Raw genomic sequence first — 25623 nt, forward strand, 5'->3', positions numbered from 1 at the left:
GTACTTCTGGTCTGTTTGGCAATATCCCACACCTGGATCTGAGGCTCTCTTTGGTGCCAGCTGCCTCACCATGTCTGTCTATCCCAGCAGCTCACCATTACATGTAGCTCAAAAGGAGCTAAACCACAAAAGAGTTTAATAAATTAATTTTTCCATCTTTATTACCCTACAGGCTTAACTAGATGAAACTGAATAATTTAAAAGATCATTTAATGCACCTATTATTTCACCAAAAGACATATTGAAGTTTGAAAACAGGATAAGAAGGACATGATATGTGTGAAACTAGAGATGGCATCAAATAAAACAGAAAACAGTGTTTACCAGCACTGGCTGAAAGTCTTCATTCTTGCCCAGTTTGATGCAAAATGTCAATCCAGTTCAATAAATAGTTTAAATACAATTTGTAGTCAAAATAAGGAGGAATTGTGTATGATAAATGCATGCAAAGTGGTATGTAAAGCTTTATCAATACATTTGTGACTGGGTTAGTGGCTCTCTCCCCCTGGGAGCCTAAGCCCCCACTACATCAAAGCTCATAAGTTGTCACTATCTGCTACTGAACAAGAAGACTGGTGACATTTTTATCTGCTTTTGGGGGTAGACAGATTGCAATGAATATGTTTCCTTTTACTTTTCTTATGCAGTTAAATATAAACTTCAGTATCAAAGTAGATCTTTCCTTGCCCCGCTCAGGGCAGAACAGAAGTGATAATTTTTTTTTTTTTTAAATGGATAAGGTTTTGATACAGAAAAGAATATTAGGATGCAAGGGGATGTTTATCTTTACAGGATTTGCATGAAGCTTCAACTTTAGGAGGAGATCAGTGATCTCCCTCAGCTGTCACCAGAGGGATCCTTCAGCTCACTATTTAAAATTTCTGAGAAAATTCTCTATAAAACATTTAAAATAGGAAAGGTACACATACCCAGGAAAAGAAATTCCTATGTGAAAATTTTGATAAACAATTCAAAGCAGTCAAAATATGTCAATATTTTTAATGTAATTTTATTTCCAATTCATACCTGCTAGTTTCAAATTCAGGTACCTTGAAATTTTGAAGGTAACTTCAAAATATGTATTATCAGATTAAAACAGTAACATTTTGAAAACAGCTTTGAATGAGTCTAAAAAGTATGGTTTAGGATGTTTACAAATATATTGAAACATTTGAGAATCCAGCCTGACTTCCTGCAGAACACTTGAAAATATTTTTGCCCTGTTGATGGAAAAGAAACATTTATTTTGGTTTATTCTCAGTTTGATGAAATTACTTGTTTTGCCAATAAATAGTTTTTCTGCCAAAAACTAAGCTGCTGTTAAGGATGAAGAAGCTGTGAAAATTTTATTTTAATATCAGAAATGTGTTTTTGCTGGACATTTTATAAACACAAGTGCGTATTGTTTTAGAGCAATCCAGATACAAGGGAAGCTTGGGCTTCAAATTTACATCTTTACTGCTACCAAAGGATGCAAAGTTGTAAAAGCCACCATCTTTCAAGTATATGGTATTTCGGCATGATGAGAAAAGGCTCTCTCTCTCACTCTCTCCCTTTTTTATCTTCCAAGCACTTCTCTGCTTTTAGCATATTTAGGCACCTTGTGCTTAACCACCTGAAAAGCTTTCTGAGGAGTGCATGACTGGTCAAAAATATGATGAAACAGTCTGACAACCAGGTCTTTAGAAGCAGGACAAGAGTATCTATATATTTATTCAATTTATTTTCCTTTTTTTTTGTGGGGATGGGGGAATAAAATGGCTTTCCCAGGGGCAGAGAAATGCAGCAAAGACCTGAGCGGATGCCCTGGGCACATGGCCGTGGCCTGAGCTGCCTCTGGGCTGTGCTGGGAAGCATTAACCCACCTGCTCTGCACTTTGGACCTGAGTTAACCTCTGTGGTGTCTGTGAACTGCACTGCTCTGCACTGCAGGGGCACATCACCCACCTGGCAGATAACTCAGGACTCTTCTGTTTTTTATTAAAAGCCTCTGTGGGACTTGCCTGTCTTTGCTCACACTTTTCTCAGGCCATCCTAAGGACATCCTGATTTGCAGAAAATCAGTAAAATGTCAAGTACAGTGATACTGATATCCTGTCACCAACAGCAAGCCAGAGCTGTATATTCTAGCTTTTTATGTTACTCAGATCCCAAAAATAGGTGTCTAATGCCATTTGAGACACCTCAGGGTGCTTGGGACACTTCTTAGAACTTGCAAACACAACATGACTCCATGTGAGATGCTACTTGAGAAGCTGGAGCACCTAGAACTGCACTAGATGCTCACAGCTAGGCAGTCAAACTTTCTTCCAGTGTCAGAATCCATGCCAGTCACTGACCAAGTGGTTGCATCCTTTGGCACAAGTTTCCTGAACCTCCAGGTGAGCCCACTACTATGGCCAGAGTCCCAGCAGCTAAACCTAAGCTGTTAGCTCAAAACCACTCAAGGAACACACACCAAAAAGGTGTTTGAAAACTTCCACCCTGACCTAAGAAGCAAACCCGTAGATCTCTACACAGATTGTACCTAGCACAGGTATTTTGACCTAAATGCCTACAAGAAAATGACATTTTCATAAGCTGTAAAGTATGCAAGCACGTAATTACCAGGTGAGCTTGAAATAGTTGTATTGAAATTGATCATTAATTTTTATGGATGTGAACAGGATTTGAATAATTTCACAGAGATGAACTACATCTGTTTTTGAAGCAACTAGAGAGTGTTATCATGCCAAGAAAAAAAGCATATGTTCAGTCTGATTCAGACCCTGAAAAATATCTTCTAAAATACAAATTATGTAAAACTTTTTCTCACATTAAGTGTACAGTGTAAAATGTTCACATTGTTGGGGGACTGGCTGGCCTGCCAAGACTCTGTGGGTTCGTTCCTACTCTATGGTCTCACAGATATTTACAGGGATCTTTCAGATACTGCTAAGTAATTGGGACATTCAGTTCCACTAAAATGGTTAGAAACAGCAAGTGTCAAATAGAGTTGTTTACTCCCTTAATTTATGACCCACTAATCTAATTCCAAATTCTGCAGGACTGGGTAAATGAGGCACAGCTTTAAACCATCAAATTAAAATTTGCATTACCACACTATGAGAACTAGCTCTAAAGACCATCTTTCATATTCTGTAGAAGTAGTCACTAAATATAAATTAACACACTGCAAATCCTGATCTTGATAATGATGCCTACTTCTCAATGACATGCTAAGGCAGGGAAACAGTATACCCATGGTTTATACAACTTTCATGAAGAATGAATCTTAATTCCTCTCTCTAAACGTATTTTTTTTATTATTTGTAATTTTTACTGACTATGAATATTACATTCTCTTTCTACAGAAAAGGTCTTTTTTCTTTTCTGGGTTGAGTACAACCACGAACTCTGTCTCTACACCACTGCACTTGCTGGGCCAGGAACACCAAATTTCTGTGGCTGGGTAATGCAGACAGAAGTGTCCCAAAGGACACATCAAACCTAAGTGTTATTATTGGAATCACCGTGTGCAAAAGGAATAAAGAAATCATGAGTTAATATCTTGCAGCTCCTTTCTTCTACCTGCCAAACTCCATGTGCAACAAGAAAATACCTACATGTCTATCTGACCTAACTACCCCTTGGGTAATTTGGGCCTGCAGTGCCCTGAGGTTTGTACTCTGCAAGCTGAACTGGTCACTTTGATAGAGCCAAAGTTGGGGGGCAAATTCTCTGTTAAGCTTTTAAGAAGGATGAAAGAAAAACAACAAAGAAACACTCTCTATTTGGATAATGATTTTTTAAGGGAACCAGGACTGTTAATTAAATGTTCACCTTTTACATAGTTCATAGAAAACTTCTTGGTTTGTTACAGTTCTGTAAAGAGACTCATGACCAGAGTATTGGAAAACTGAAATATATGTGCATGCGTATTTTTTAAAATGACACCTGAGATCTCAAGCTTGCCTCCAACCACTAAGTGATAAATTTTATTTCTCACTCCATGTATACATATCTAACACTCAAGATGGAACTGAAAAATACACACAGAATGTGGCTGCAGAATTACAGAATGTGGTTGCTCACAATGGCTGAAGCAAATAATTCATCCCCTCGCAGTCCTGCAGCATTAAGAATTGCAGCAAACCCCACCATGATCTCCTGGCAGGCAAAGAGCTGCCAAGCCAGGAGAAACACCTCAGTGAAGCTAAAAGGCCCAACAGGACTCCAGTTTGTGGGGACTGGCTAGGCTGCACCACCTGAATGCAAGTGTCATGAAATCCTGAAGGCAATAAAGGCAAGGAATCTTGTAACTCATTACTGCAGTGATGTTAGATGCCTCCGTTTTATCCATGGTAAAATTAATTAACCATTATAATGTGTGTGTCTGCTGGGTGTTGTTAGGAGTCAACACAAATTATTTATTATTGCAATGGTTTCCAGGGTCCGTGGGGTGTACTGTAAGCAGTTTTCTTACTAGAAACTCTGTTAATTGTGTGTATTAGAGAAAAAGAAAAAGGTGGTTCCAACCTGTCATGCCTCAGTGCCCTCATATCAACATACACTGTGGTGGGATCTGGTCCAGATGTTCCCTGTAAACAACAACATCAGCTAATCAGAACATGAGGGCTGGGAGGAGAAAACAGTTTTACCCCCAGATAACCAAACATTTATTTCAGTGCTAATTATACTAATCAAATGACAAGTTATATTTAAAGTATTCATCAATCAAAGCTCAGCTTTACAGAATCAGAACAAGCACTGGAAAAATACCTACCATCAGGTACTTGTCACCTTGGAGTTCAGAAAAACATCAAGCAGTCAGACTACTTAACCAACACATGTGAACAGAGGTTTTATTTGCTACAAAAGGCCAAGTAATCAGCACATGGATACATACAAAAAATGTTAAACACGTTTTGCCATATAAAGGAAGGCGGAAATTGCTGAGGAGACACAGTTTAATGGCAGAAGCACATGGTCAGGAATGTGAAGCATGGTTTACTGAGAGTCTTCCATACATGCAACAGAGAATATACTTGAAGCTAAAGATAGTAAAGGTAGCACGCATGACATGAACCAATCTGGACTGAAGCTCTGTTAAGCAATTATTCTGATCCTTTTCAGTCTTCCACTGCATAATTTAAACCCTTGCTTTATGTCACAATATTTAGTTACTTGAAAAGAGGCAGACTAATTTTAGTTTCCTTTCATGCAGAGATGATGCAGTCTTTAGGCCTTTCCACCCACAGCTTTTCTGCAGTTTTGCAGCCTGCTATGATCTGCCCTTATCCAAAACTTCAAACTCATCAGCACTGAACATCATGTGAATTCTCAATGCTCCAGGCTAGGGCTCTCTTCTCTGCTGCAGACCTCATGATACTGCTAAGCACAAAGCTAGAAAAAAAGCACAGCTTCATTCTGGAACACTGGCACGTTGGAAATTTCCTTTTCAGCAGAGGAATTCTCCTAAACCTGGTAAACTCCAGATGCACAAACTCCTTTAGCAGTTATTTAGATGTCTACTACTTAAACCAGCAGGCAACATGAACTCCTAGTGATTTCTGTCCCATTTGGGATGCATTGTAGAATATAATTCTTCCCATTAGGAATGTCTAGGGCTAAATTTTACATTTCTGCAATGCTGGCTGATTGTTCCACAATTTTTTGAGCACTAAAAGTTGCAACCCAGACCCACAAATTTTTGTATCTATGGGGAAAAAGTGTTACCACTACCAATTGATACTTACTGGACAGGTACTGATCATCACCCACCACCAGAGAACAGCAGTAATAGAGCTGCACATGCATGTTAGCCTCTTTAGCTTGTTATGCACAATACAAGGTACAATATCCTCTCTAGCTATTAATGACACGATTTTCAGTCTACTGCTAAACTCAGCAGTGTAACAGACTAGTGCTGAGTGGAGAACTTATTTGAAATATAAAAAATGTTGAAAAGGAAAAACAAAACCAAGGAAAAATTGGTTATCTTTAAAAATAAAACTAAAGCTTATTTGATTTGTAAAATAATGGAAACAGTCAAGTTTGAAAATCAAAGACAATCACTAGGGGATTTATTATTTTCAACATGAATGAAATAATTACAATGGACATCTAATATTTGATGAAACCTGCATCCAGATAAAACTATCTTATACGGACTTATTTATAATTTTATAGAAGGATCTGAAAATCCCCAAATCTCCAGACTCAATTTCTAGTCTGTCCCACTGTTGGAAGCTGATAGGTGGGTATTGAGGGAACATGAAAATCCCCTACCTGCTCGGCCAGCTTCCCCAGCCTGTGAGGCTATAGCAGCAGGAATAGCAGGGATGAGGGAGAGAAGGAAAGAAGGTAACACAAGACGAAAATAATAATAAAAAATGGGAATGAAGGGTGGGAGAAACAAAAGAGGAGAATGCAAAAAGCAGGGAGTAAAATAAAAAGAAAAACAATGTCAAATACAGGAATTTTACAAATTAACCATTATACCATTAAAGGTTAAAAAAAGTAAAAAAATGAGGTGTCAACATTTTAGTAGAGCAACAGAAGAGACAGCTGTAGACTGCTAACCTTGGACAAACAGATTTAAATGGTTTTAGGACACTACAGACAATGTTGTTAGTGGAAAACACATGTCTAGCATACTGCTTTTTCTGTTATTATATATTTTTTTGTTTTGAAGTCATTAAACATTATGGCCCTCCTATTTTAACCATTTTATTCCATTGAGAATTCCAGGTCTGCTATTTTACAGAAGTTTGCAAGTGATATCCTCTGGAAATCAAAAGTAAACCCTCTTTTTGGAAAAAAAAAAATATCTAGTATACAACAGAGAAAGATACTTACACCTTCTTGCATACAGATTAACCTGATCCTAAAGTGAAATAAAATTAAGGCTTGGTGCATAATCTAACTACTGGAAGTTCATAAATAAATGGAGTAACTTCAGAGCCCAAGAAGTCTTCATTCCTATTTGTTATGGTAAACAGTGTAATACATATAAAGAACAGTAAAATTTAAAGTTGATAAAAACCCATCAGCTCTCCACCATGACTGATAACTCAGCAAAGAGATAAAAAATCCTCAGTGGTGACTAGTCCTAAGGCACTACTATCACGTGGAGTATCTAACACCAGATGGCTGCGGTGGGATTTGCCCTACGACTTGTGAAAACAAGCAGCTCTGAAAGCCCTGGCATCCCACATTCCTCTCACCAGACTTCTGAATGCCAGCAGAGTTAAAGACTGCAGGAAGCTGCCACAGCAGCACCTTAAGACAGGTCTATTTTGGATGCAAAGGAAGATGAAACATTTAACAAAAATAGGATGGATCTGCTTATTGCATTGATGCCCCAAAATGATATGACTAATAATCCAGGCTGAACACTGCAGCATAACTTCAAGAAAGCAGGAGAATTACTGAAATCCAGCAGTTATATAATTCATTGCCTGTGACTATACTGCAGGTGCAGAAAGGACTGAGAGTACCAGAGCCTCATATGTCTTTTAACTATGGAACGGCTTGAGAAACAGCAGCTGTATCACCAGCAACGTCCTTCTGTGGCCAGTTGCAGCTGAAATACTCTGAAAAGTATTTCAAAGGAAGCAGAGTCTAAGCCAAGACCAGAATGACTGACTCAATTTGTCTGTGCACATTTATTTTGGGAGACAGAGATACAGAGCATCTGTTATGCTGGTAACAGAGGAAAAAACAGCACAACTTCTGGAGTATCTGATATTTACTTAGGATATGCCTGGTAGTGTTCAAGAAAACAAAATGGGACATACAGAATTTTCTGTCTGAAAATGGGTATATCATAAGTCACATCTCTTGGACTAAATAAATCTCTGCCCATGCACAGGCTGCCACTGGTGAACCATCCCTGGTCCGAGCAAATCTCAGCAGTATGCCAGGCTTTTATTCCCTGGGAAACCAATGCAGGTCAAAGCTGCTTGAAGTACCACCCCAAAAAGTCAGCTTTATGGCTGACCACATGCCAGGACTCAGTGCAGACCTAATTTCCACTCAAGTTAAAGGCCAAGCTGCATGCTCTCCCCTACTTCCCTCTCCAGAGTTAAAAACCAGGAGCTAGGCTATCAGAAATCCTAAGAATATAAAAATAACTGGTTTTTTGGGTTTTATTTAACTGCCTAAGGATGTGGCCTCAGTGTTTACTCCAAGTCTGCTTCTGTTTCAGCAATGCTCAGAAAAGGAATTTTTGGTGGGCACTTGTCACCTACACAAGCACAGCAGCTGAAGCTGTGAAAAGAACTTCATGGCATGACTCATAGCAAAGGTGGGAAAACAGAATCTGAGGGAGCTCACCCTGAGCTGTAGTACATTGCTAAGTGTGAATCATACCTCTGACACAGTGCATGGGCCCCTGTGGCACTCTCTGCAGACCTACCCTTTATTACTTTTAATATGGAAGATCCTCAGAGAGTGTGATCTATCACTAAGTAAAAAGAAATAAGAAATATTAACTTTATGCCCTAAACTGAGTAACAAAGATTCCTTTGCTAGACAGTGAGGAAAGGGTCCATTTCATGTAACTTCAGCCATTAAAGAAGAAAGTGTGCAGTATAAGGTAAGAGAGATCTACTGATGGTGGTGGATCCCATCCCCAGATGGGTGCCTGAGATGTCTCTTGAAGTATTTCTGTGATCTCACTGACTCTTGATGATGTGGGATAACTCACTTAACAATTAGAGGAGACAGAAAAGAAGCAAGATGAATCCTGCTCTCCTTAGCTTGGACAGATTTGTTAGTACATTTTCAGGGTTACCTAAGGAAAATTAACAAGTTCTAGAAGTTTTTCCCTCAACTGAAATTGAGTAGCAGGTTGAATAAAATGAAAATATTTATTCCAAGTGTTTAAATGGAAATCAGCTAAAATCCTAGAGAACCATCTGTGCTGTTGCAAGAAACCAGCTACTTTTCATATCTATTTTTCTCTCTCTCAAATGCTAAGATGCTAGTTAATGAGAATTAAAATATGCTAGATTCAATCTTTTCATCTCACTAATCCCTGGGCCATTTTCTGTGACTATACAGCCATAAAAGGTCAGATATTAATAGCATTTAAGTGCCTAAAGATGGAGGGAATTATTTATTTTCAAAAGCACATCTCTAGAAATCTAGTCTGCAATGACTACATCAAAGGAAACATACTAAATTTGCTCTCAGTTTGAAAGGAAATGAATACAAATGACAATTCATTAGTCTGTCAGTGATCACAACCCGGAAATTAAGATAATTTGGTAGACTAAGATTCTTTTGTACCAAAGAGATTATCACAATGATTACTTTTTCAAGGTAATCTTTAATAAAATGTTAAATTCTGCTATACACACACAAACACACAGAATCACACACTCTCAGATACACCCACAGGTACATATACAACTTCCTCCTCTTCTTTTTGGAGAGGTGAACTGTAAAACCTTCCTGGAAGAATCAGGATACCTTTCCCTTTAAACATCTGAGTCTTGGATTTTTCCACAAAATTGGAAATCAAGAAGGTATCAAAGATAATATCCAAGTTGTATTAGAGGCAGCCCACAAAGAAACCTGGATAAGGGTCCATAGCTGAATCCTGAGATATGTTTAGTAAGGTGATTAGTAGATACATATTTTAGAAGCACTGGAGAGCAGGCTGGATCACCATTATCCCTGTGGAAGATGGTGTTCCAGGAACCACGTGCTGATCTCAGAGGTGACATAACTTGGAAGAAAAAAAGCAAAGGCAGATGCTATTGACTCAGATATCTTGAGAAGTAGTTTTATGCAGTGTGAAGAATCCAGAAATCATAACCCATTTTGGAACATATTGGAGACAATACTAATTGCAAGAATACTGCAGATGAAGGATTAAAATTTAATTTGTTTCTCAGCTGAGAAAACAGAATAGCCCACAAGCTATTCTGGAATACCACTAAGCCATAAGTTCCAGACAGTTTGGAAGGAGCATTCAATCTAATTCAGTATCCAGTCCCTGGCAATGTCTACTGCCAGATGCTTCAAAACACGTAATTCTCTATCTTTGTAGTCTCCACCAAAATGACATGCTTGCAAGTAAAACCTTTAGTAATTTTTTGAACACCTTTAAAACTTGCCAAACAAGTCTCCACTCAAATGCTTCAAAAACAATTCTGCTTGGGAGGATAATGTTGCTACATATAGCCTGTCCTGAAGTGGCTTTTCTCCATTCCAGCCACGCCACTCTCTAGAGGGTGTTTGGCTTTTAGCCTGTCCTATGGACTGAGATGCCACATCTTAGTAGAACCCAACAAAGCCTGACATTAAGCTATAGAATCAATCAGGCTGTTTAACCATCTCCTTCAAGGCTCTCATTCTGTGCTGTTCCTAAATCCTTATAGGCACTATCATTAACAATACTCCTTCAGAGATTTAGCCATTTTTACAGTTTGATTCAATGACTCTTTCAAGAATTTCTGTAAAGACCCATCTAAGAAGCAATCTTCAGCTAAGGAGTTAACACAATCAAAAGGCAGATATACATAGTCAAGCCATGATCCAGCCTAACTTCTTTCTCTGAGTGTGCATGTTTGCAGTGGGTTGACCCAGTCAGCAGCTCAGGACTCACCCAACTCTCTGTGGGACACGGAAATCATAGGAAGAGCAAAATTGAGAAAATCCACAGGTCAAGATGAAGACAGTTTAATGAGAGAAGGAAAGAGAAAAACCCAAGTGATGCAAAAGCAATCACTCATCACCCCCTTTGAGCAGAATGATGCCCAGCCAGTCTCTGAGCAATGGCTGCTTTGGAAGACCAACCACCCTTTAATGCTGAGCATGACATTATGTGGTATGGGATATCCCAGGTCAGCTGGGGCAGCTTTCTTGGCTGTGCCCCTTCCCAGCTTCTTTTTCCTCCAGCCTGCTTGCTGGAGGGCAGTGAGGTGATGGTGCAGGGGACACGGAGAGAAATGGGGACAGCCCTGATGCTGTGCAGGACTGGTCAGCATGAGCCCAGCCACTGGTGTGCTCCCAACTCCGTTCAGTCACAAATTGAAAACACAGCTCCACACAGGCTGCTATGAAAAGCATTAAATTCCAGGCAGAACAAGCACAGTGTTACTTCCAACAGGCCACACTTTGCTATTGCACTTGGCTTACTGCTCCTTAGTGTTATCCCCTGATTTTATTATTTGTCCTCAATTAAGGACTTATAAGTGAAGCAACCACCATGAACCATCCAGAGATTGGTGCTCGTCTAAAATGGAGATTTTCATTGGTGGCAAGCAAACTTCTGCAGCTAAAAAATTGCCCTTGTAATCTAAAGCATCCTTTATATCTGGTCTCTCCAAGGACCAGAAGCCAGAGGAACTGAGCTGTCTTTCAGAAGCAGCTCCAACACAGCTGCTGGGAGAGCTGACAGGCCCCATCCAGATCTGCTTCCAATGAAGGCATGTCATCCCTTCCTTGATTCCCCTCCTTTCTAAAACTTTTTTATTCCTGGAGAATATTTATGGTACCAATTACAGAATGGCAAACCAAACAACTCCACCTCTGGGCAACAGAATGACTTTTAACCCTGCTCAGCTTTGCCTTGTCATATGCTTGACAGTAATAATTAATGACACCCTAGGGATGTAGGGATCCTCTGCTGCAGCCAGAGAGAAAGCAAGCAGTACTGTGGCACACCTCCTTGTACTCATATCCTGGTAACATTGCAAAGGCAAGAGGCTAAAGCAGGCACAGATATACTGCTCTGTGCTGAACCCATAACCTCAATTTGTCAGTTTTTTGGATTAAAAAATATTTACATTCACAGTCAGAAAATGAATAGCAGATTCTCATTTGCAGTGTCACTGAGAAAATTTGCTCTGACTTCCACACCAAAGCAGGTACCCATGTGACCCTCATGAGAAATCCTTCACATAAGCCAGGAGCAGCTGCCAGGTTTGAAACGCAGGATGGACCACACAGAGTACAGGCAAGTCCTACTGAGGACACAGTGACTTTGAAGAGGTTAGAGACATGGCACATGACCAAATGGATATGCAACTTCCCAGCCAGAGCAGCTGCTGATGCAGAAGATGATTCTTTTAGTATTTTAAAGGTTATTAAATCAGAAAACTTATTACACCTGAGTAGGACACCTATGGTATTATTACAGGAATAATATGTGCAATGCTGAAACCAGATTTGGAAGGACAGAAAGAGATCAAGAGTCATGAAAATGAGACAGAGATCAGGAAAGCATGTATTAAGATCCTTTACCTATTTATCAAAATTAAGATGTGTATTAGATGAATGACAGAAATGAGATTCTTATTCTAGAATAAAAAATGTCTGGATTTAATGCCAGATGATTTTAAAATTGAAATAAGGTGAAATTAATTAAAAATGGAACATCCTAAAAAAAGGCAAGTTACCTTTCATCACAGGAAGTCCTCAAAGATAAAATACTATACTCTAGATCAACCTAAAACTATTTGCTTGGTGCAGTTATCACTGGTTGAAAAACTAGATGCTATTCAGAAATTCAGACCAGATAGCTACAGTGCTCCATCAGTCATTAAAATCATGACTCGGTAAAGATTCCTGGAGAATGCATGTTACATCCTGTATTATCCTTGGGACTTGTTTTCTGATTGGAGGATCAAAACAGAAGAGATATAGCAAAATAATTTTCCTTGTGTGCAGAAAATATCTTCCTAGTAAAACAAGTAAAGGTTGGAAGTGTTTTACGAACAGAAGGAATCCATTTTGTAACAAGTAAACACTTGGAAACTGTCATTTACATGACATGATTACATACTGGCTCTGGAGTACAGAGCACATGTTCTGTCACTGTCAGGTGCTTTTCTAATTACTGTATTCATGGGCAGAATAAATGCTATGATTGCAACATGAGAGGGATGAATTGTTGACAAAGTAACAGAAATTCACTACCTGTGTATGCAAGAACATTAAGTACTACATGCATTTTCTTAGTATGTCTATCACCAAACAGCCAAAGGAAATACAATGAATGCTTCTTACTGAAAACCATTTCCTTGAAACAACTTTGAGCTTAAGGAGTGAAAATTCTTACCTGCAAACATATTGCCAGGTTTACTCTACAGCCAAGTGATGTGCTGACAGCCCGTGGATGGAGACCCAGGTCTTTAAATAACTTTGAAAATGACTGAGTAAGAGCTATCCGAGGTCGTTCTTCAGCCACTACTACACACGTCCGTACACGTGAAAGGTCCAGTCCCCTTGCCTAAAAAGAAGTCAAAATGTAACAAAGGCCACAAATGGGCAGGTTTAATGCAAAACAGAAGTTCTTAAGTGTATTATGCAGGTAATATGATTCAAAAGGAACAGCAGAACAGAGGCTAAGGTATCAGGACAGTTTCCATTTTTCCTGGAGGCCAGATGGCCAGATGACACTCTAATAGCTGAAGAAGCACATACTTGCTTGTCATCTCAACATTAGCACATAGGAAATTATGGGCATGCTAATTCTGAAGGGAGGGAGTGCTATTTCCCCAAATTAATTCAGATGACAGTGAATAACAGAAAACAGGAAGCAATGTCTAGACTTGGAAAAACTGATTAGGAAATTATTAAGAGAGGATGGTAAAGGCTGGAGACATCATAAATATAAGCATCTCAAGATTCAATTTATTTCAGTAGCACATGGGAAATTCCAGATGATTTCAGATATTTAACTGGCTACCTGGCTTTAAATTTCTGGGGGGAAAGGGAGATATACCCTCCTGTCCATAGGACAAGGACCATCTAGTTAAAACAACACAGTACTTTTAAGCATGTGATTAACGATAGAGGTCAAAATCAAACTAATACTTCATATAACCAGGGTATTCATAAAACACACTGTACAATGTAATACTCCTTGAGCCTCTTGGCCATTTACACCTCTGTTTTCCAACACTTGCCTATCAACATAGGCTGCAACACACATCAGAAAGCTTAGGTAAATAAAAGCCTTCCCTTGATGTTAATAGCCCTGTGATCTGAAGAATGACTAGTATTGCTACACAGCCTTTGGCAAGGAGTAACGTGGGTTCTGTGGAAGCTGCCTGTGCCCTTTGATGATTTTTTCCTCCCAGCAGACACTCAGCAGAGTGTTCAAAGCTCCCAAGCCCACCGTGCAGGCGGCAGGGCGTGCGGGAGAGCAGAACCACTCACCTTCAGCGACTCTGTTTGCGAACCGAGTCCCTTAGTACAGAGCTCCATGACTGAATAGGAACAAAAAGTGTCTCTCACTTTGTACTGACTCACGGCAAGAAGCCACAGGGCAGGGTTGGTCTCCAGCTCTGAGGGAGGAATCAGAATAGACTGGTGTCCTGAATAAACGCTGCAAGACACAAGATTCATGAACACACACTAAGCACCCGTGTCCACAGACAAGCCATGGCGTAGGTGAATTTACAGTTTATCACAGCACTGGCTGGATCATGTAAAGCCTTACAGTGCTTCACAGCTTCAGAAGTTTAACATAATGTTTAACCCTGTTTTTTTTGCTGTTCTTCCAGAGTCTATGATGAATCATAAGGACTGCAGGCAGCATGTACTCCTAAACTACAAATTCACTCAAAATTCTAGTGGACTTTGCTGTTGGGACTGTACCAAAAAGAGCAAAATAGCTCAGTTATTGTGTGAATAAGCGGTGTAATAATATTAAGAAAAATTACATGCTGCTGAAAAATACATTGGATTGAGTAATTAGTATTTTAAGAGACCCTGAGTAAAAGAGTACTTTATTGCTTAATATGGAAGTAACCTGCCTCCTGCTAAAGCAAGCAAGAAGTCTGCAATAATTTTCAAGGGAGTAAATTTGGCCTTAATTTAACACCCCTTGTAGTTTTAAATTTCTTCTGTGAAAGTTTTATGAACTTCTGAAACTCAGATATGCTACATCTCTTGAATACTGGATACCCACTGAGCATAAATATTGCAAAAATACACTTATCAGGGTCCCTGAGGGAAAAATTATGTCAGAGCTAATTTCTCTGGTACCTAAGAATCTCCCCAAGGGAAAGATATTCCCAATTTGATGACTTTATTTCCCATGGGTTCTATGTTGTTCACTCATCTCACACAGGCAGATTTACCATCAATTTTACAGTCCCCTCTCATCTCAATTTGTGATCTGTAGATATTTCAAATCGGAACGGTGACAGCGTAAAGCCTCCAAATCACAGAAGTTCTGAGAAAGGACCATAAAAGCCTCCAAGATTTATGATGCATAAAAGAATCTCATTTGTGACTTGAAAACTTGAAATGCCAGCTTGGTAAAGTAAAGTCAATGTTTTCAAATCCAAGTGTCTGAGGTAGGACATGAAATGGAACCTTGTTTTCAGGAATATGAGCATCTCTGTCACACTGGACATTAGGCACCTTTGCAATTCTTGCAGATGGGCTGCACACACACACACACAAACACACACACACACACACACACACACACACACACACACACTCCCTCCCCACTTTCCCCAAACCCAGATGAGAGTGCTTTCAAAAGCTGTGCCATGTAGAACGAGGTTTGTGTGATCTGGATGTCTTTACTTGGCACGATAAAAGCAAAAGAGGTGAACAAGTCCAGCCACAACAGCAGTTAATAATCCAAATTGTTTAGGTCTCCACTGAAGTGTGAGCCTGAGGATGTAATGGAATATGTATGAACTACAGTTCAAACAATTTCATTTATCACAGAGGAGAAATTTTATCTTTGACTGCTTGTCCCCATTTATGCCACACTGGGTGATTGATGAGCAGTGGCTTGCTGTGGAGTGATGTGTTCTGGGATGGGGCTGACACGGTGGCCACGCACGGGGCGGGCAAATGAACCATTACCCTTTCATGGAATCAGAATGAAGTATCACTGAACCTTGAGCATGTGCTGCATAAACATGTGAAAAGAGATCTTGGCAGCATTACCCACACCTGAAAGGGGAATGCCCTGAACTCAAGCAAAAGATCAAACCAGCAAGGGAGTAGTACCAATTTTTACTATAAATATTACCTCACTCTTTTATTCTTAGCAAAGTCTATTAAGTTTTTCAGAGAAGTAAGACCAAAAGCCTGCTTAGGGCTCCACAAACAATCAAGGTGTGCAATCTGTCTGGCAAATACATAATTCTTACAAGCAGGAAGCAGTAACCATTCAAGTAAAAATCTGGGATGGGCTCCAATCTGTACATACAAATATGGTATACAGAGATTCACCTTCAAACCCTTCCCCCTGACCCTGAATTTCTCTAATTGATGCAACCAATCAGTATCAGGTGAAAAAGTTATCTGCACAATAATAAACATGATGCCAGGGTGTCAAATGTGAGAGAACTATTGCTCACAACCACATTAAGATCCCTCAGGTATCACTTATTCCACTGGGCAGACATACCAAAATCAAAACCAAATCAAAAGAAGAAACTTTATCCCTGTACTGAAAAGTATTTGCACAAACTCCACAGTAATATTGGAGAAGAAAGCTGCATTGCTTTGGTAGGAAAACAGGAAATTGATTCCAAGTGTATTTTACCAGGAAATCATTCAAAATAGCAGAATTTACACCAAAGACAAATGTTTTCCCCCTTAGCAACACTAATGTGTGAGGGTGAACTGTCTATCTGTCTTGATCAACTTATGGACAAGAAAGTGGTTTTCACAGAATTCACACAGAATGACTGGGTTGGAAGAGACCTTAAAGATCTTTGAGTCCAACCCATGCCCTAACACCTCAACTACACCATGGCACTGAGTGCCACATCCAGTCTTGTTTTATACACATCCAGGGGTGGTGACTCCACACCTCCCTGGGCAGGCCATTCCAGAACTTTATCACTCTTCCAGTGAAAAATTTTTTTCCTAATATCCAACCTACATTTCCCTTGATGCAGCTTCAGCTTTGCTCCCACCAACAGTCCTGCAGCAAAGCATGAGGATCTGGATGCAAAATAACCCAACGCCTTCAGACTGAGGGAAACAAATATTCTTATGATCAGGCTTAGACTAAAAAAATTACTCCAATTAGACTGAAACAAATTAAGATATTGCTAGTATATTTTCTGAGTTTTCTAATGCCTCAAAAATACTGTGGAGTTCAGGATCAAACTGCACAGCAGAAGGAAATATCTAGCAGGAAGAAAACAATCTGTGGTGGAGAGCCTCACACGTGCTGCTCTTGACTGCAATACACAAACTTACAGCCAGCTGATACCATGCCTGCAAACTTCACACCCAGCACAGGCTCTGCCTACTGAGCTGTGGTTTAATAATCCATGCACATCCTCTGATTTGCAAGAGCAGTTGGTGGAGCTACAAGAAGAACTACAAAAGCATAATTGTGGGGTGAATGTGCCAGTTCCACAGCTGAAGTGGTTTATGCAGCACCTGGTCACCACGATGTCGGCCATCATTTGGCTCAGCTCCCTGAAATCTCTGAATCATTACACAGAATTTGTGTATCTGTCCAAGCCACAAAATGCTACATATCCCTGAAAATTCAGGGTTTTATATCCCCCTGAGAAGCTGTCTATCACCCATGTTTTGGAAGAGAAAAAGCTGGGGAAAAATTACCCCTGTGCAGCAGATTGAAGTATTTCATACCATTTGAGTGGTTTCAAACCATTGTGAGATGTTAGAGGGTGCTTGCTTAGCATGAATCCCAAACATCACAAAGAAGTGCTTGAACAAACTAGAGTTGTGCAAGGCTGCACTGGAGGTGCTGGATGAAGCTTGATATGGTTCCAAACCTACAGAAAGTTTTGCCAATGCTGCCTCCATGTAATTCTAGGAATGGCAGAGGAGTTTGGTAGGTTCAGCCTGGTATGGAATTCTAGATTTGGTAGAGTTAATTCTGAAGCAGAGGTACTGAAAAAGGTGAGGTAGCTCCATCTCACCTTGAAACAATGGTAGTTAAGATGGTTAAGCTGTCAGCTTGGGAACCAGCAAAATAATGGTGAACACTGGCAGCAGGAGGATAAATGGGATATTAGGAAAAACTTAGGAGTTTAAATATAAACAGTTGAACTTAAATTCCCCTTTCTGAGATTTCAACAATATATGATACAATGGACTATGTGTAAGATTTTACTGTTGTAAATACTGGGAAGGACCTCTATCAAGATTGTCACAAAAGTATCCACCTCCTGATGCAGGTCTTAACATCAGGAGCAGACACAGTGCAGAGCATCCCTGGATCACCTTTTGGGATGCAGATGCAGAGTGAAATGCAGGGGTGGCTGAGATGCAAGATCACCTTTTAGAAATGCTGTCTTCCTTTAGGGGACTGCAGAGCAATCCAGGGGAAAAAAAAGTATTCATGTGGTGGACAAAGCCTTGGATTTTGGCAGTAAGTGAAGAGCCCTGCCTGCCTGCACTAAGCAAGGGCTGCTCAAGGACAGGAACACTCCAGGTAAAAGCTCCAGGATGTATTTTGGTACGACGGCACCATCTGATCACAGCACTGGCTGCGCTGTTCCGGCAGCATACGGAGACTCCTGGAAGGACCTCTTGGCACTCCACTGCTCCACTGAATTGGAGCTTTAGCCCATATTGTGCTGAGGCAGATCGGCAGTAAAAGCTGAGGTTCTATTATAGTTCCAAACATTTCAGCAGGTCAATAAATGCTGACAATGGCAAGTGCAATTTGCAATTGCATTCTGGCAGTTACTGACCCATCACTGCCCTGACTCCTGTGTCCTTGTCGGGTGACATGAGCTGCTTCCCCACTGCCCTGGAGGAGGCAGGTGGGTACTGCTGAATCCTGTAAGTGTTTGCATTTGGTTTCTGCATTTCTACAGATGATATTTGGCACTTGGTGATGAGGGACAAGTATGGGAATTGGGTGTTTGGTAGAACAAAAGTCTTCACAATCACCTGGACTAGAGCTTGTAGGAAGGACAGTACAAGCTATAGAGGATAGTGTTAGGAAATATATCTCTCTTAGGCTTCAAAAGACTTGGGCCAAAATTAAATCTTCAGTTCTGGAGATCCAACAGATCTCAGGCACATAGTGCTCTAAGAGCATGACTACACATGGTAAGCAGATAACCCATGAGTATCAGAGACAGCAAAAAGCCATTGTTCAGCCTTGATTCTGATTCCTTATCATCATCTCTCCTGCCTCACTTATACCCCATGTATGGGTATGCCTCCAGAGGTGATGGGGTAAGTCTGCCAACTCATCTCAGGGCTCATGTATCAAGGTGACTCAGGGCGTTCAGCTGCCCTTGAACTTTCCAGGCTTGAGGCAGGTTTAACAGTACTGATGTAATGTGGAAGGAAAGCAAATTGCCTCTTCCAAAAATTGCCACTGGCTACAGACTCTCCAGGAAACTGGCACACAGCAGTGTGTGGGCAGACAACACACCTTCACACTCCTCCTGTGCCAGTTATGCACTTTGCAAAATACATGACAGATGTTTATGTTCATATCACTTCCCATGTCAGAGTTATCCAGTTCTGAGGTGGCATTTAGACTTCTTTATGCAGTCTTGCCTTTAATTTGCTGCACATGGGCTGGAAACTGGGTGAAATGCTCATGCATGTCAGTTATCTTTAAGTTAGCCTAAAAAAAACCTAACAATAATCAGTGATTCCTACCACAATACACTTTCCTAAAATGCAGTTCTCTTGTCGATATTGCAATCCCTTGCTTACTTCTTGCACAGTTCCATCTGTCTGGTTACTAAGAAACCTTACAGTCTTTGTGCAGCAGAAGCCACCTGGCAGCACCACTGTGGATTTTGGCTTCATGCTATGAAACAGAGGCAGCAGGAGCAGGATAGAAGTAAGCACCTTCCATGGAGAGCCTTCCCTGGACCATTTCATAACAGTCATGTTATTTATTGCAGAAATAACAGACCAGAAAATTCTGTTCCTCTGGTCCAGTCTTTCTTACTGACTTACACTTGACAGGTTCAGTTTCTAAGAATATAAATAAAGTTTATTAAAAATTATTAATGTACTTAATATTAATTTGTACATTAAGCAAGGACAATCCTGTCTCCCAGCAGTAAAAGTAGAACTGCAATTTGAGTTGGCTTAGCTGGGCTAAAGTAGAGGGAAAATTCTTATTCTATTGCATTACTCATCAACTATCAATTAAGTGAATCCTCACTAATGAACTGCAGAATGCTGTTTTCTGCCCCACAGTGAGAAGCATTAAGACAGGGTCATCTTAATTTCAGGAAGCATTTCTGAACAATGGGATTTAGTGTCCATTTTTTTTACATTTGAGGAATTTTTTTTCCTTTAAAAGAATGTAATACATTTTAAAATGTAATGCAATACAAGTCAGAACACTAGGATCACCTTCTCAGAATGGATAAATGAGATTATTAAAGAGAAAACCATAAAGATAATGTATTCTTTTATTGAATCATGAGTAAGAACTTGGCAAAATTATGAAGTTAGGGGTCTGTGAACTCACATAGGGCTGCTGTCTGCTGCCACACCCAGGACTTGCTGTTCAATGACAAAGGTTCCAAGGAAACCCTGCTGGAGCATGCAGCCAGTTTAGCGGGACCAGTTCTTTTTAATGTATTGCTCTGCTTTGCAAGGTTTCTTTTCTTTATTATTTTATAACCTTTAGGCCATAAAATAATAAATTAAAAAAAAATAAAAAACTTTGCAAAACTATGCAATATATTCCAAACTTACCAAAGGGCTGGCTCCATGCTCCAGCAGCTTTCCTAAGTAGCTTTGACCTCACAGAATGGGGCATTCTGGGGCACCGCAGTGGAGCAGGCCAGCACAACATCTAAGCACCTACAACATGGATAAAAGGTTAGTTTTTCTTTCAATTCCTTAGCCAATGCCTCCTTTGGTCTAGTTAATAAAGGAATTTAAATGTACTTTTAACTGCACCCAGCACAGGAGGTTGTTCTTGCTTCCTGCTGGGCTCCAAAAACAAAGAGTTCCTATTTAACTCTCAAAAGCCCCTAACTTATAAAAAAATTGAAGATCAAACTTCATTTCCATATGCCATTAGAAATATTAATTTAGTAAGTGGAAGTGGTGACAGACAATCATAAGTTTAGAGTAGAATTCTTTGAGTTAGAAATCTGGATTGAAATGTTGGGCAGGATCCAGTTATGCTGAACCTCAAAGGGTAAAATGCAAAGTCACAAAATTTTAAATCATGAGGAGTAAGAGCCTTATAAACTCCAGGATGTATTTTTTTCCCTTTCACATCAAATAATACTCATTACTAAAATAGTAATGAAATGGAAATTAGATTCGTAAGTGGAATTAATTGGGCTGTATCTGATTCCAATTTTCTCCAAATGACAATTGCTATTCTAGCAGTTTTTCTGATTTAATAGGAACAGGGGATCAGTGGCAAAGAAGAGATTGATGTGAAGGTTCATAAGACTAGAGTGCTGCTGGCCTGATCTCAGTTCCTTCAAATCCCTTGTCTCCTTTATCTTCTTTGAAAATGGTATATAAAATTTTTTATTCCTTCTGCAAGCTACAAATGAGCACGGACTCTGCTTTCTCCCAGAGGCTTGCAGCCTTAATTCACTTGTCAGTCATAAACAATCCTCTCCTTCTGAAAAGCTGAATACTATCAGTATTGGGAAGGACCTAAGGGCAGCAAACACGTATTTGTTGGAAAAATGGTTCTGGAAGGAAAAAAAAAAAAAAATTGCATTCAGGAGAGTCTTGGGCGCCACAAATTATTTGGGTTTTGGACAGATCAACATTTTTCTGTTTTATGGCTCTATCATGATGTTGCATAGAAGTTATTCCTGGATGCTCTCTGTTCCAGCACTATCCTATACAATGATGCATTCCTTAGCTGAACTCTCCCATGGTGCTGCACAGACTTTCCCTGGTCTAACAGTTCTGAAATCAGCAGATGCTGGAACACTCAAGTCTTTATCAGAAATAGTCAACTGACTTTAAAAAAACAACATTTAAAAATTAAACTTAAAACAGAGTTACTTAATTAAAATCTCACTATTTCTGTAGGGTATTTTTGCGGCCTCAATAGTTTTATGTTGGTTAAATAAAACAGTGAAAACCCAATAGTTTTTCAAAACAAAGGCAACTCTAATCCCTATGTAAAATCCAAAACAGTATTAGGCAAGTATAGCTTAAATCAAGAGAAAGTGATCAAGAATTAATAAGATAATACTGTTAATCTTTAGCCGATTTAATATATAATAACAAATATTTTAAAAGGGCAATAAACTGTGCCAATAGCTGGCTTTTAAATAAACAATAATTGCTGAAAAGAAATTGTTGCAGTTGTTATCAAATAATATTTCCTTCAAGTATTTAGTAAATTGGTACAAAGTTTATCCAAAGTATTTTTAATGCCGTGGATTATCTTCATTGTAGCAACTAAAAATAGCAGTACTGCTAACATCAAAGAATTTCTGTGGATAGAGCAAAGATGTCAGACCACTGTGACTGAGATGCCTTCATCAAAATGGGCTCCATTAACACTCCCACAGTTATTTTCCTTTGCCTCTGCATCAACACAGCTAACTTAAAAAAAAAAATCAATAGATCTGCTTTCAATGCTGAACTGTAACTTCCCTGGAGTATAGAGATTGACAGAAATGTTATATTTCCAAATTTATTAACCAAAAAAGCTGATTCACATTTCACTAGAAATGTTTTGTTTTCTGATAACTTCGCTACTGCCATACGAGTACCTGCAAGAAAACACACTTCTGTGTCTCTGCAAAAATCCCATCCTGAAAGTCTCACAAATGAGAGAGTCCCTGATATCTACTCCTGCTTTCAGCTTAGAAAATGAAAAAGAGGACACAATTCCTTAAGGAAATATTGCTAAAGCACTGTTTTCATCAAATAAAACAAGCCAGGCTCTGCAGAGCCAGCAGTGAAGCAGCAGGAGGTCAATGAGCAGCCGTGCTGATGCTCTGTACATCCAAGTCTAAACACCTACAGCCATGCCCTGCTCAAACAAACCACATCCACCACACAGCGGCTTCCAGCAACTCCAATTCTAAATTCCACTGCCTGGGGCAGTCCCAGAGGCGCTTGCTGTCTGTTCCTCCCATCCTTTCATCACTCATACCATCCATTCTGTTGTGCCACAGTACAGTGGAAACTGTGTTTCAGAAAAGGCTGAGGTGAAGCCTCACCTGCAGAGGCACCAGAGGACAAACCCAAGTCCACAGTAGGGGTCCAAGCAGATCGCGACTTCCCGGGAGGGATAAAGCTCACACTGCAGCTTAATAGAACGACAAAAGGCACTAGTGGCTGCATGAGACATCTGAAAGACAACAGCAAAGCAATTAAAATGATCAACCGTGTCATTGGAAGACTCGCTCCCAGACTGCACCAAGTGCTCACATCAATTACAGGATAAAAACACCAAATAAATATTGACTTTATGCTCAATGTAATTGACTTTATGCACACAGGTAATTTATATCTTAGAAAACATAGTTTTCCTTCAAGAGGGCATCCACATCATTGTGAAAGGGGAGAGGAGACAGAATGAATGGTAAGTTTGAAGTGATTTAGGAAGAAAGCTGTGAGTGGTTTAAAGATGTGCTCCAAGCTGTATGCAAAGCTAATGATAACACGGTACACTTTCTGTAAGAATAAAGGAATGAATGACTGAATGAAACACTTTGTCGATCATCAGTAACATATTTTAAAGTATGTATTCCTTAACGAAATAAATTAAAAATGCCAAAGCACTTTTTAAATTGATAGGGATTTTGCCAGAAAAGCAGTACTAAGGAGCTAATCATTCAGCAATAAAAATCCCCAATAAACTTAGTAAAGTTTCTGTAAATTAACATCTGTAAAATATCTTCATTTTATCCAGCTTCTAGTTGAGAAACAGGCTCTTAAAATCTTGGTGAGGAAGCTTTCAAAGATAACATAAGCAGAAAGTAGAAATAAAAAACCTGATCCAAAGGAAATTATTCTGATTTTTTCCCCAGTTTTAGGATGCTTTCCACACTCACCCACCCTGACTTACAAGTTCTAATGACAATGGAAACAAGAAAATATCTTTTAATGTTTATCCTCTCTATTAGTAACAGGAATGACACCAGTGTTAGAAATATAGTCTGGATAGGAGTTAACCTATCAAAACTTTGATGTCTGCCACATAGGGAGCTGGCTGCTTTATATACTGCTCACTGAGAGTCAATGGAGGAAAACAGGCACTTGGAAGGTAAAATTTATTTGATCTTAAAGTAAACTGGGGAATAAATCTCCAGAAGTGACTTTTTCTCCATTCCAATGACAGCCATAAGTGAGGCTGGATGTGGTCCAAGCGATGAAAAAGGACCAGCTCTGAATGGGTGTGTGGTGATCATCTGCAGCCTGCAAATTAATTCTACTCCAGCTGAATCAAAACCACTTTTTCACATTGGATTAAACTGAACTCTATTGATATAGAACTGCTGTTCTGTGAGTTTTTACACCATACTGCATGTAAGCAATTGAAAATATTGAGAGTAAATGCAAATGGAATCTACTACTTTCAAACTGATTAGAAAACATTTATCAACTTTTCAGGAGCCACAGGACTTATTTAGCCATTTATTTTAATTTAGTACCACTGCATTATGAATATAAGCCTTGTAGCCTCTTTTGATCATTTTATAATTAATTATTCACTAGTGATGATGTAGTAGATGGTAACTGTTTACATAAACCTGCTGAATCAGTGACCTGCAAGCTCTGTGACCCAGATATTAGAAGCTAATAAAGAATTCCTTGATAGATTTATCTGTATTTCCCCCTAGCCACACTAAGAAAGGCTCATCGACTTGTCCTGACTTTGACTACCTTTGAAGTTTCCCAAATACTCACTTTGCATAGTTAGTAGTCATTTCTGCAAGTCTGATAAAGTGCAATCCAGACCTGATTTAATACAGATGACTGCATCTGAAACAATCATTTGAGGCTATCTCTAGAGGAAATGAAGACTTATATTACATTCACGCCTTTAAAAAATAGCTGTAGATAAGTCAGATAAATTACACCCTTAAAGTCCCTGATTCTCTCTGTCGGCTACTGAAGAGCCCAATGACTACTCCACATCTCTAGGCATTGTAGCTATTCAAAGTTACATGGAATAAATGCTGCAGGAGTGTCCAATATGTGACCATCAGCCAGGTCAATAATTTAACTATCAGTCAGCCTCAGGCTGGTCACTTCAACACTCTGTGCTTCCATCTCTTCACCCAAAAACTGGGAAAAGGATGTTTTCTTTGTTTATAAATTATGCTGACAGTTTCTTCAAATAGATGGGTGATACTAAGGAGTGTGAGGAATTCAGCATAGGCTCCAAGTGTGATACATCAGCAGAGCTGCAAAAGTAATCATAATCCTTGGATATGCAACAAATAGGAGTAAGGAAGAAACAGGTAAGAATAACAACAGAGTGATTTTAGTGTGTCTTGATGAAACCAGCAGTGGGATACATAAGTTAGGTAAAACAGATTTGATGAATTGTGGCTAAAGGGTTGGAGAAAATGGCAGAATAGATTTCAAGAGCTCAAAGGGCCTCATCTTAGCAAACAAATCTATCAATGAATTTTTGCAGCTTACTCTAATACTATACTGGGTGAATATACCAAAGAAATCATCAGGGCCCTTAATTACAAGGAGCAAAGAATATTGACCACCAGTGGCCAG

At 39.5% G+C, this 25623-nt stretch overlaps 1 protein-coding gene across 9 annotated transcripts in view; it reads right to left on the bottom strand.

Moving 5' to 3' along the window:
• DIP2C (disco interacting protein 2 homolog C) overlaps nucleotides 1-25623 on the bottom strand; it is a 313817-nt gene that overhangs the window by 23459 nt on the left and 264735 nt on the right. For 6 of the 9 annotated variants that reach the window (XM_030264290.4, XM_030264295.4, XM_072925322.1 and 3 more), the window contains 5 exons: nucleotides 23103-23233; nucleotides 14161-14329; nucleotides 13058-13228; nucleotides 6271-6300; nucleotides 4519-4580 (listed from right to left, as the gene is read on the bottom strand). In XM_030264290.4, coding sequence (XP_030120150.1) covers nucleotides 4519-4580; nucleotides 6271-6300; nucleotides 13058-13228; nucleotides 14161-14329; nucleotides 23103-23233 — 563 coding nt within the window. The remainder of the gene's footprint in view (nucleotides 1-4518; nucleotides 4581-6270; nucleotides 6301-13057; nucleotides 13229-14160; nucleotides 14330-23102; nucleotides 23234-25623) is intronic. The other 3 variants (XM_030264296.4, XM_072925323.1, XM_030264293.4) reach the window with 1 other exon arrangement.

This window comes from Taeniopygia guttata, chromosome 2 (genome assembly GCF_048771995.1).
Source record: "Taeniopygia guttata chromosome 2, bTaeGut7.mat, whole genome shotgun sequence".
NCBI classification, from domain to species: domain Eukaryota; kingdom Metazoa; phylum Chordata; class Aves; order Passeriformes; family Estrildidae; genus Taeniopygia; species Taeniopygia guttata.